The 13,085-nt window shown below is 49.1% G+C and overlaps 1 protein-coding gene and 1 pseudogene across 1 annotated transcript in view; one reads left to right on the plus strand and one right to left on the minus strand.

The window, feature by feature from the left end:
• Positions 1–311: 311 nt before the first annotated feature.
• LOC133096619 (thymosin beta-4-like) lies at positions 312–6,377 on the minus strand (annotated as a pseudogene).
• A 667-nt stretch (positions 6,378–7,044) lies between these two features.
• The window catches only part of NFE2L3 (NFE2 like bZIP transcription factor 3), a 36,539-nt gene continuing 30,498 nt past the window's right edge, over positions 7,045–13,085 (plus strand). The window contains exon 1 of the mRNA XM_061197846.1: positions 7,045–7,878. Within this exon, the coding sequence (XP_061053829.1) occupies positions 7,303–7,878 (576 nt within the window). The 5' untranslated portion in view covers positions 7,045–7,302. The remainder of the gene's footprint in view (positions 7,879–13,085) is intronic.

Below are 13,085 nucleotides of genomic sequence, written 5' to 3' on the forward strand. Positions count from 1 at the left end.
TACAGCCCGCAGGACACTGTGGACCAGCTTGCTCTTTACTCTAGATTTCACTGTCGTCCCACCCAGCCTCCTCCTTCACCAACATTCAAGTTCTTTTCCTTCCCCGCCAGCCAGACAGGCGGGCAGATGGGAGAGGCAGGCGCGGCCTTTGTTGTTAGTAGTTCTCCATTCTTTGATGTGAAAAGGGGCAGCACAGTCATTTAAACTTGATCCAACCTCTTTGCATCTTACAAAGTTAAACAGCTAAAAGAAGTAAAATAAGGAGGCAATGCTGTGGAATGTACAGTGCGTATTGGCAGTGCACGCCTCATTTACGACTCACCTGCTTGCTTCTCCTGTTCAATCGTTTCTTTTGAAGGCAGTGGATTTTTCTCTTGCGCTTCTGTTTTCTTCAACTTCGACTTATTGAGTTTATCAATCTCACCTATATCGGGTTTGTCAGACACGGTTGCAGAGGAAGGAGAGTGAGTTGCGAGCGAGCGGAAGTCTGGTCTGCGCAGTGGTCACCGCCGAGTGCCCGAATTTGGTAGTAATCTAACATAAGTCCTCAGTGGTCACCAAGACTTTCAGGGACACTCAAGGTGAGAAGGGAACTTAGAAACCTGTCCAGTTCAAGTTCTGACTGTGCAGGTGAGAGGCGCAGCGTCCAGAGATGTAGGTGTCCTTCCCAAAATGACTTGCTTGGGCCAAGCTGGGATTAGACTGTGGAATCCCAAGCTCTCGCCACGTATGTACCATCGGCTTTGACCATTCTCATCAGGCAGCATTTCTGTTTTCTTTTTAATTTAATTTTATTGAAGTATAGTTGATCTACAATGTTGTGTTAATTTCTGCTGTACGGCAAAGTGATTCATACATATATATACATTCTTTTTCATATTCTTTTCCATGATGGTTTGTCACAGGATATTGAATGTAGTTCCCTGTGCTATACAGTAGGACCTTGTTGTTTATCCATTCTATATATAATATTGATAGTTTGCATCTGCTAACCCCAAACCCCCTCTCCCTTGGCAACCAAAAGTCTGTTCTCTATGTCTGTGAGTCTGTTTCTGTTTCGTAGATAAGTTCATTTGTGTCATATTTTAGGTTCCACATATAAGCGATATCATATAATATTTGTCTTTCTCTGTCTGACTTACTTCACTTAGTATGATAATCTCTAGGTCCATCCATGTTGTTTCAGTCAGCATTTCTTAAACACTCAGACTGTCAGTGTGAAGTGCTGCTGTACCTTGAACAAGCCATTCTAGTTTTGCATTTGTGTGCTAATTGCCTATGAGTGGCTAAAATAATATTTTTAGTCAAAAAGAGCTAGATACCCAGTAGTGCTGAATAAATGGTTTCTGAATGAATAGAATGCAAAATAAGACCAAGGGACAGATGTGCCAAAGACAGGTATCCACCCTTTCCCTTTAGTCTTGGGAGGACAGTTAGGCCCACCTTCCAAGCCTCCGTTGCACTTAGGTGAGGCCACATGGCCAAGTTCTGGCCAATGGCATGCGAGCGGAAGTCATGGGGGCCATTTCTGGGTTTGGCCCATACAGTCCTCCTGTGCTTGCTCTTTTCTCTCTTTCTCCATATGCCAGCTGAATGGAGAGGACGCTGAGGACCCAGAGGAGGACAGAGCCGCATAAGAAGAGGGCCTGTGTCCTCAAGTGACCCCAGAGAGCACAGACTCCCCTTATCCTAAACCCTCTTCTGGACTGTGAAATAAGAAAGTAAACTTTCACTGGGTTAAGCCACTGAGTCTGGGAGTTGTTTATTATAGTGGTTCGCCACCCTGACTAGGTTTGTGGTTAAACGGAACAGGCCCAGGATAGCTTAGGGGTCCAGCATTCTGGATGTGATAGACAGGACGAGGGTTGGCAATGGCAGTTCCCCTTTGCTCCCAAATGTCTCTACTGCAAACTTGTTGTAGATTTCTCATTCCCTGCCGACCGGCCTCACTCCAATGTCCCCTAGACCTCTCCTCCTAATTTCCTTTCTGTCCCTGCAATCCCCTTACACACACACACACACACACACACACACACAGAGACTGCAAACTTTGGAACCTTGACCTGAATGTAAGAATTCACACCACAGAGACTAGGTGGGGGGCAGCAAGGCTATTTAGCCTGTGAGTTCCCTGGCACAGGCCTGGCCTTAGATATACTTCTCACATGAGGAGTCTTATGCCCCCAGATCAGTGGCATGCATTTCACCTTGTGCACATCCTGCTTCCCTAAAAAGACTGTAAGCTCTTGTCTTACATGTCTTTGTATCCCAATGACTGTCACCAAATGGGTGCCTGCTTTGTCACTGATGGTAATTGAGGCTGACATGGATCAACAGGAGTCAAAACTGTGCAGGGATCACCAAAGAGCCAAACCACACAGGGTGCTCTAAAAACAGAGATGGTTATTTTTGTGTAAAAGATCAAGAAGGTGGAGCATCGTACAGAGAGACAAAACCAATACTTCATTTCCCCTGAAACTCTGCAGAGAAGATAAACTGTGAGCAGATTTTACACTTTCAAAAGCTGTGGGAAGAATGCAGTGATTGAGGAAGGGCATTCTCTCCTGCAGGAGCAGGAGGTTGAGTCATGAATAAACAAGCCAGACAGCACAGAGGAGGTGTGAACTGCAGTGGAAAGTGGAGAGATTGTGCATTTGAATTCTGACTCTGCCATTTACCTCTGGCATGTCTGTGGGCACAGGGTATCATGACCCTGAACCTCAGTGTCCTTATCTAGACAATACAAAATGGAGGTATTACCTACTTCATAGAGTTGCTGTGAGTAGTAAGTGAGATTATGCCTGGAAAGGTCCCAGCACAGAGCAGGGTTCAGTACATCGCAGCTCCTCCAATGAATGCCATGTGTGAACATACAGATGGTGATCATCACCATCCCAAAGTCCAGAGCAACTTTCAGAAGATTATAGACTAATAAGAGAATGAGGATAAACTCTTCCTCTTCATGAAGTATCAGTTGACTCATCATCACCAAGACTGGTAGATATTAGATTGCAAATTAGGCCATTCATGAACCTATTTTGCAGAAGCCTTTGGCAAAATGTCTCAACAGTTGCAGAGTCATTTAAATTCTAGTGACTATGCCTGTTTTGAAACTAGCTATGCTTAATTCTTCCTCCTAGATAATATGACTTATATCTTAATTTATGTCTTAGATTTTTAATACGCTATTAATCCTGGAATTTTTTTTTGCTTAACCGTGGAATTTCTACCACGAATTTAAATTTCTTGTAGCTAATATTAGCAGAAACTTTCTAAAAGAAGGATGCCAATGTTCGGACCCGTTTTCTTTCTTGCTTATTTTGGATAGATAAAAGAAATTGCCATGGGAGAAGATATTGATACTTGTGCTCGCCTCACACCAGCTGACAGTGCCAATGTTTTAGTGATATCTTTCATGCCGAGTTACAATCTTATATTTATAGGGGTAAGCCAGATTATTGCATGAAGGGCCCAGAATGTACTGCTGTAATGTTACTTCACAGTTATAAATTATTCATGGAGAATATCACTAACCATACTACACAACTGCAGTTGCATTTTTAGTTTTTCCTTCCACTTGTCTGATGGCCACTTCTGACACAGGTTGTGTTAGTTAACTAAGCCGTGTAACAAATTAACTCCACAACTTAGTGGCTTGAAACAACATTTATTACCTTAGAGTCATTTCTGGGTCAGGAATCCATGTGCAGCTTAGATACATCCTTTGGCTTGGGTCTTTCACAAGGCTGCGATCAAGGAGTTGGCTAGGGCTACCATCATCTCAAACCTCAACCAGGGAAGGATCTGCTTTAAGCTCGCTCAAATGGCTGTGGCAGGCCTCAGGTTCTCACTGGCTGTTGGCTGAAGACACCAGTGCCTTGCCACATGAGCTTCTATATAGGGATCCTCACAACATGGCAGCCCCCTCCAAGAGGGAGAGAGCAAGAGATGGAGAGAGAAGGTAGTGCTATGGTCTGAATGCTTGTATCCCCCCAAAATTCATGTGTTGACACCTAACCTCCAAGGTGATGGTATTACAAGGTGGGGTCTTTGGAAGGTGATTAGGTGATGAGTACAGAGCCATCATGAATGGGATAAGTGCCCTTAAGAAAGCAGCTGAGAAAGTTCCCTTGCCCCTTCCGCTCTGTGAGGATACAATCAGAAGCCAGCAGTCTACAACCCAGACAAGGGCTCTCACCAGAACCTAACCGTGCTGGCACCCTGACCTTGGACTTCCAGCCTTCAGAACTATAAGCAATAAATTTCTGCTGTTTATAAGCCACCCAGTTTTATGGTATTTTGTTATAGCAGCCCGACTAGGGTAGTAAGCAAGACAGAAGACACTGAGTCTTTTTGTAACCTAATCTTGGAAATGACATCCCATCGCTTTTGCCATATTCTGTTTGTTAGAAGCAAGTCACCAGGTTCAGCCCACACTCGAGGAAAGGGGAGGACCAGAAGTCATCTTGGAACCTGCCCACCTCACAAGAATGCATTTAAGGCAGTGCTTCTCAAACTAATCCTGGTGAAGGACCAGCTTTTTTCCCCCAATTTGTTATAGGTCAGTACTTCTGTACAATTTAAAAAAAAATTCATTTCTAGAAAAATTAAGTAACAAAAGTATACAAAAGCAAACCCACTGATCATGGCTTGGTTGTTACAACAATGTCAAATTACTATAAACATTTCTAAACACTCTCAATTCTATTACTCTCCTCATCTGGACCAGAAACAAACAGTTTGTGGACTGATCCCAGTTTTGGACTCTCCTTTCAGTAGCACTGATTTAAGGATTTTAATAAACATAGATGACTTTTCAAGACTTTTACAAGGCAATGGTGGATGTATTCTAGAAAAGAAAAACAAAAAAGAAACCCCAACCAAACAAAAAAAACGCATTCTCACTCCACTCTCTCTGCCTTCCTAAAAATGGGACCTTTTGTTATGCTGAAGGTCAAAGGTGTGTAGGACTGATTATGAGTCTCCTGTTTCATACTTGGCCTCAAGGTCCTTTCTGTGCCCCCTTTTCACCAGTCCATAATCCACACATTTGAATTGAGCAGTCTGACAGATACTATGATTATCAGCTCACATTTTAAAGGTGGAGGGTCAGCCTCTTCGCCAACTACATTAGGAAGGAAGTTTGACGGTCCTTCCTGTTCCTAGTCTATTCGGATCCCTCAAAACGCATCTCAAGTGTAAATGCCTCAATTCAACTGAAAAAAATATGTCTTGAGCTCCGACTGCATGCGAGGTTCTAGGAGATACCACCTGAAAGAAGGTACCATCTCTGTTCTCACCTGGTTTACGGCACTTCCTGTATAGTCCTTTATATCTCCAAAATATTTAGGCATTTGAGAACATTCTTTCCGTCCCTAATGAAATCATTTCCTATCCTTCACAGTGTCAGGCAGTTCAGTGGGTCCTCAGTAAAAACTGAGGTAAATATCTGAATTCAGACGTTAACCAAGCCCAGAACCTGAGTCCCTGTCCAGGGACTAAATGCTGTGAACAGGGCTACTGTCCCAAATCTCACTAACCCTGCAAGTGTCTCTCTTCCAGCCTCTTCACCACCCCATAAACCCACCCCCAAGGCTTAAAGCGGAAGCGACTTTTAAGAAGTCTGCTTCTGCTCCCCTGGTTCTCACGGGGCAAACTGACATCTGGTGTGAAGTTCTCATTACAGTAGGCCCAAGACAGAGGAGAAAACCAGGTGGAGGAAGGGGCCTTTAAAAACAAGTCTTGCTCAACTTCTTACACAACTGCCAACCCTCAGGTAGGCATCACCACCTTCTCCCTCTCTGCCCTCCCCACCCCGCCCCGGAAGGAAATGAGAGTTAGTAAAACCTACAATGGCAAGGCCCAGTGCTGGGTACCACGCGGGCACAAAGGTGAGCCAAACAGGTTTTTTGCCCTCAAGAAATCGTAATGGGCAAATCAGAACAATTTCAACTACAATGCAAAGTGAAAAGTGCCAAGTGTTGCAATGTTGGCATATGGAGAAATCACTGTGGGAGAACAGATGGGGGAAGAGGATCACAAATGGTGAAAATTCAGAGGATGTATCTTTGGGTTAAGCCTTGGAGGATAGGAAATACAAATAATGGGTAACACTCAGAGACTGCTTCCTACCTACCAGGTACTGTGGTTGGTGGTATACACACGGCTCATTTGAGGCTCACAACAGGTGTGCTGAGGGGGTGCTCTTATTAGTCCCATTTCACAGTGAGGAAACTGAGGCACAGAGAGTGACCAATTTGTCCAAGGTTCCAGGCTAGTAAGAAATGGAGGGGGATTTGAAGTCATGCATGATAACTCTTAGCGCTGGTGCTCTTAACCCTCACTTCAGGAGCAAAGGAGACCATGAGGGAAGGCATAGCCTCGCGAAGGGGTAGCCCAGGACACAGGGAAGAGTCTGTGAGGCTGGAGCACAGGGTGGGAGTGGGGGGAGGCGGGAGGGAACAGAGAGCAGTGCTGTTTGATCCTTACGGTAGCAGTGGAATCTATATGTCGAACTCTGGGCTTTACATATAATATTTCCTCTGACTTCACCACATCCCTATTGGACAGGTACTACTATCCCCATTTTACAGATAAGAGAACTGAGGCACAGAGAAGTAACTTATTCAAGGTCACACGACTGGTAGTGGCGCTGAGATGTGAACCCACTGTGCCAGCTCAGTGTTCTCGTGTGGGTGGAAGCCCTTTGCGTGCTGCCCAGTGCCTCGACTCCCCCCCTCCCTCCCCCCGCCCCAAGTCTACACATCCTGTCCATTCCCACCCACCTTTACCCCGGACCCCCTACTCCCAACCCGCGCACTCAGCCACAACCGCCCAGCCCACGGCCACAGGGTTGGGGGCCACTTGGCGCCCAGAACAACTTCTGCTCCCAGAAAGCTTTGCGTTCCCCCCGAATAAAGAGCCTTTGAGCCCGGGAGCCCCGCCCCGCGCGGGCCTGGGGCGGCAGTGGGCGCGTCCCCGGCGGCGGCGCCCGCGGCCCGGGGCGGGGCCTGGTTGCAGCGCGGCGCTGCGGGGCAGCGGGGCGGCTAAGACGGCGATCTCTGCGCGCAGGTGGCTCCTCCTCCGCCTCTCCGGAGCCGCAGGCACCTGGGCGGTTGCGGTGGGACTGTTTTTGTGCCCGGCTCCGGGGGCCCGAGACGGCCGCTGCACGCCCGGGTCCATTGTTTCTGTTTCTTCCGGGCAGGTGCCGGCGGCGCGCAGGGGCCGCACGTGCCCAAGCGGCGGCCGGCGCTCAGGGACCCGCTGGCGCCGGCAGGGGCGTCCCCGGGCGCGCGGCGGGGGATGAAGTACCTGAAGCCGTGGTGGTCGGACGGCGGCAGCCTCCTGCACCTCACCATCCTGCTGAGCTTGGCGGGGCTTCGCCTGGACTTGGACCTGGACCTCTACCTGCTGCTCCCAGCGCGGACCCTGCTCGGAGATGAGCTTCTGCTCCCGGGCGGCCCGACGAGCCCTGCCTACGCGCTCAGCCCCTTCCCGGCCTCGGGAGGGTGGGGGCGCGCCGAGCTCCTGCACCCCAAGGGCCGGGAGTGGGACCCCGTGGCGCCGCCGGAGGGCCAGCTGCTCCGGGAGGTACGCGCGCTGGGGGTCCCCTTCATCCCCTGCACCCGAGTGGACGCGTGGCTGGTGCACAGCGTGGCTGCCGGGGACGCCGACGGGGCCCACGCGCTGCTCGGCGCCGCCGCCGCCTCTTCGGCCGGAGGAGTGGGCGCCGGCGTGAACGGCGTTAGCCAGGCTGCGCCGGGTAGCGGCGGGAATCCCAGAGCGGCTCCGAGTAGCCCCTTGGCCGCCGGGGAGGAGGAGAAGGCTCCCGCGGAACCGACGGCTCAAGTGTCGGACGCCGGCGGACACGCGAGCGAGGTAACAGGAGAGCGGGACGCGAGCGGGGTGCTGGGGGACCTGGCCGGGAGCCCTGGAGGGTAGCGAGGGACCTGGGGGGGCACACCTGCGTTCTTCCACCCTCCGCCCCCGGGGGGTTGCGGGTTTGCGGAAGACTGTGCGCCTCTTTTTTGTGAATCCGAACGAAGCCTCCTAGTGCTGTCGCTGTGGCTTTTAACGCTTTTGGGAATGAAGTGCGTGAAATCATCCGTTAGGTTTTAGAGAATACCTTTCCTGTGTTTGACGGTGATCAAGGGTAGTTCGGGGGTGGGGAGGGGAGACGGAATGCTGGAAATTTTCTGGCCCACTCTCTTCGTTCGGTACCTCGTGTAAGCTGAGATGTCTTTTTCTGGAACCGAAGGAAGCTTTGGCCTCCGGGAGGATGCACGCTTCTCTTAAGAACCAAGCACCCGGCCCAACGCGGTGGCCCCCTCTGGATTTTAACCCATTGCAGTTCGTTTTTTGATGCGTCCCTGGATTAAGCAGCTGTGGTCAGTGTCAGCTCCGAGGCTAGCGCACAAACGGACCTGCTCGTACTTAACCATCCCCCACGCCTAACAATCCTCCTTCCCCCGGAACTTGTGTAATCCCTTTTTAGCATAAAGAAAACAGGTACCCTGACAGTCACCTAGTGACTAACAAGTTCCCTTTGGTTTGTAGGTTCAAACCTTTCAGTGTAACTTTCTTTTAAAACAAAGTTCACCGAGATCTGTTGACCGAAGCAGCTGGGGCTCCCAATGGCGAGTTGGAGTCTAAAGACGCAGCACAGCAATTTCCACAAAATGGCCTTATCCAAAGTTCCCTCAAAGGGACCTTTTTCATTCTCTCTTGGCCCAAACCTTAGTGTTCACAATCGGTAGTGATCAACAAGAGTTCCTTGGACGTTGTTTTTTGTGGACTGCAATCTCATGCAAAATGGGAATTGGGGCCAGACTGGTTTGTTTGCTGCTCTTCAGAATTGCCCTGTTTTTGTAGGCAGTTGCCAGACGAGCTTCTCCACCCTCTCCTGGAGGGGTCATTGTGCCGAAGTGCTGGGTGATTCAGTGTTATGCAGATCTGATCCCTTCCTCTTCCTGGGGCCGGAACTAATGGCGAGGGGGTGGGTGAGAGTCTCGGTGGGCTCCTGTCTGTTCAGAACACCAGGAGGGGAAGATTCTTTCAGCTCACTCGTCCAGTGTCTCTCTACCCTGTGGGGTGGTCTCCCCTGAATCCCCTGCCCCTGCAGGAGTGGTACGCGCTGCACTGCTACCTTTCCCGATCCTGCGACATACATGGATGAAAGCCAGTGCGGGCTGCCGGCCCAGATGGCACCCTGCCCTTATCACAGCTGAATGCCAGCCGGCCTGCAAAATGTGCAGGGAGGGAGACGAGGCTGTTCGCTCTTCAAGGACTTCCCTCCCCGGCCCAGCCTCTCCTGGTTGATACCTAGTTAGAGCAGCAAGCCTGCCTTGGGGGCAGCTCTGAGGACCTAGGCCCAGCCAGACCGTGGATACCCTTGAGCCCAGATTTCCTAGGGGAGAGGGTGAGGTTCACACCGGGCCATTCTTCTGGTGGTGCCTTCCCCAGCTGGCATGTGTGGACCTGCTGGACCGTGGTAGCTGCTGGGATGACCTGGTTTTGTTCATTCTGACGATGATCAGCTGTCGAGCACCTTACGGTTCTCACAGCCAATTCACCTTTATGGGTAACACCTTTTACATGCCCTTGTGAGGTCCACAGGCCAGGCATCCTTATATCCAATTCGTATTTAAGGAAAATAGAAGCCCAGCGAGGTTGGGGGGCTTGGCTAAACCAACACAGTTAATGAGTGCCAGAAGTGGGTCTAGACCCTGAGCTTCCTGGCTCCCAGGCTGGCACATTAAGCATCTACGCTGTACTCAGGTTTTCTGTGCAAGCTTGCAGCTGAAATGGGGCAATGCGCCCCACTCCTGACCCCAGCACCACTGCTCTCCAATGCTGGATTGACTTTTAAAAGCAGATTGTACCATCCATAATGCCAAAGTTACGATTTGAAACCATGACTCTGGAGAAAATGAGCTGAAAAAACAGCACTGGTTTTTGCAGTCAGCAAAGCTGCATGTTGGAGCATCACATAATCTGCCCTCATATAGGTTACTTTAATCTCCCCAAGTCTCAGTGTCTCATCTGTTGAGTGGGAAAGTAATGCTTACCCTCAAGGGTGTTGTGCCAGTTAAGTAGGAAAAGCACGTGTGAAGTGCCAGCCCAGTGCCTGGGATGTAATTGTTGTTCTCTTCTTTTGCTCCCATCCTCAACCCATCCTCCTTAACCTGTCCCCACTCACATTATTCCCTTTTGTCTTGTTTGTCTATATGTCTGGCTTGGTTGTTTGTTTGTTAAGGGGGTGGGGTGTGTTGGAGCCAGACTGCCTGGTTTGGGATCCCAGCTCTACCACGCATTGCTCTGTGACCTCGGGCCATTTCTTAACCAGTCTGTGCTTCATTCGCACCTGCACAATGGTGCCTACCACAGGGGGTTGTTGTGAGAATTAAACAATTCATTCCATGCAACAGGCTTAGAACTGTGCCTGTCCCGTCTTAAACGCTCAATAAATGTTAACTTCGAAGAGAGTGAGTGCTGTGCCCCATAGGAACATCATAGGTTTGTTTTGTTTTAAAATAGATAATTCTGGTGGCTTACATTTGAGTTGTAGGAGATTCCAGTTTTATAGTGTAACTTTCCATAATTTTTGTACATGTGCAAAAATATTTTGGAGTAGGGGATTTTCCAAGTATCAAAAGAAGTACTGCTTTGGTTTCACTTCTTAGTGGGGCTAATCATTAGCTGCAAACAGTATGTGGAATTCCCCAGGGTAGACAAGCTTCCCTTCGTAACCACAGCCATTCACTCCCAACCCATGAAGCGCATGTTCTTCAAAGTCATGCATGGGTTAAACAAAGAAATGAACAGTTGTTGCAGAATTGTGTGTGTGAGCATATTTGAAGATGGGGTGACTGCTAAAAGCCAGCATCCGTATTTCAGAGAACTGTTGCCACTTTAAAACTGAGAGGGGTTGTGGTCATCTTGATGTGGTTTCATGCCCTGGGACAGACGGGGACCCTCTGCTGGGAGAGGGGTACAGCAGGACCTCAGATTTACTGTCCTTTGGACTTGGTTTCTTCAGGTCACAGGAAGAATCTGATACAGTCAATATTTGCTTCTAAAAGTAAAGGGAAGGGAAAGAAGGTCCTTGATTGATAAAGTAAAAGTTGGTTTTTGTTTCAAAATCAAAGATAGTCGCTGATGCCCGGGCAATTGGAGATAGATGAAATATCAAACACTTGCCAGTTTTCAGCTCACAACCATGATACAGAGATAGTCTTATATGTAATTACATCCGTTGCAGTACAAGGTTTCACAGTAGACTTTATTTTACTTACTAAAATATGCAGTGAAGATGCACCTATGGTCTTCTTATTGGAAAGGATGGCATGCGTCACTGCATTAGTGTCCTAGGGCTGCTGCGACAAAGTACCACAAACCAGGTGGCTTAAACAACAGAAATATATTGTCTCACAGTTCTGGGGGCAAAAAGTTGGAGATAAGGTCTCAGCAGGGTTCCTTTGCTCCTAGCTTCTGGTAGTTTGCTGGCAATGTTTGGCAACCCTTGGTTTCTACTGCATCACCCCAGTCTCTGCCTTCTGCACATGGCATTGTCCCTGTATGCATGTCTGTAGCCAGATTTCCCTCTTTATAGGACACCAGTCATATAGGATTAGGGGCCCACCCTACTCATCCTAACTAATCACGTCAGCAACGACCCAGTTTCCAAATAAGGTCACATTCTGGGGTACTGAGGGCTATGACTTCAACATATGAATTTCAAGGGACTCAATCCAATCTGTTATGCAGACACCATCTCTCTTTCCTGGCACCTCTTGGGGTGTTCAGCTTGCTTATCAAGTATGCTCCAGTTGTTGAAAACTAAGTCAGCTGTCCTGGACGCAGTTAGGCTATGCGTAGTGGCATTTGCAGAAGGACTTGGTATAAGTTCATGAGCAAATCGGGGTTTTTTCCTGGCTTGATGTGCCACAGCCCACAGGAACCTTATTTCAGACTTCTTCCAGTCAGCCCCCTTCACCTGAAGTGGTAGGTTACAGAGAGGTCATCTCTGCGGTGTATGAGTCTCCTCTTCGCTCCCCCTACTTCTCAGCTCAACTCAGAATCTGCACCGGCGAGCAGACCCAGGCAGGCTGTTCTAGTGGTCAGTGTGCCGGGCCTGGAGTTAGACCAGCTTGGGTAGCTGTAGGTCTCAGCTCACCGCTGACTCGTTATATGACCCAGAGCACAGTTCTTGACCTCCCCGTGCCTTGGTTTTCATATCTGTAAAATGGGATAGTAAGAGTACCTTCAGGAGCTGTTGTGAGGGTTAAAAGAGATCACGCAGGTTCAGCAGGGTTGGTACATGGTAAGCCCTCGATAATGTTAGCAGCTGCTGTTAATTCAGTGGGGCCTCTCTAATGCCCCTTCCCAACTTATTCCCGTGCGTTCCGTTGCCACGTGCAGGTTTCCAAAGCACGCCTTGGTCCTTACCATTTTCTTCTGGGGAGCTTCCACTAGCTCCTCATTACCTACCAATTTGATATTTTGTCATTCAAGGCTCCCCGTTTGGCCAGTGTGGCTCCCCTAGCTGAGCTCATCTCCCTCTGGTCCTCCACCTGTAGCCTACTTTCCCACTATAACTTTCTCCTTTCCTTTTCCCCAGACAGCCCAGTGCTTTCCTGCCTTTTACTTTGTTGCCTTTGCCCAGAATGCCTCCTTTCATTCCTCTCAAGTCTTTTACTGTTAAATTCTGACTTCTCTCCACTATCACCTCATCTACAAGCATTTCCTGTTCTTTCCTTTGAGCCCTATTGCACTTTGTGACATTTCTTCTGTGGGACTTGCATCCTCTACTTTGAACCACAGTGTCTTGAGTGTGGAAACTGGATCTTTGCTTTTAACCTGCAAATGGCGCCCAGGGACGGGGTTGGGAGCAGAGGCCAGTTCAGCGCTCCTCATCCATCCTCCACGTTGGCTCTGCAGAACTTCCAAGATGCTGTGAGCTTGAATATGTCTTGGGACCTTCAAGGCCAGAGTCCCAACCAGAAAGTAGGTCATATCTGAAATCCTGATGGGCCATCTGACCACTTAATGCCAATTTGAGTGGATGGGGCAGTGGCAAGCAGACT

Source organism: Eubalaena glacialis, chromosome 8 (genome assembly GCF_028564815.1).
Source record: "Eubalaena glacialis isolate mEubGla1 chromosome 8, mEubGla1.1.hap2.+ XY, whole genome shotgun sequence".
In the NCBI taxonomy this organism is placed as follows: Eukaryota; Metazoa; Chordata; class Mammalia; order Artiodactyla; family Balaenidae; genus Eubalaena; species Eubalaena glacialis.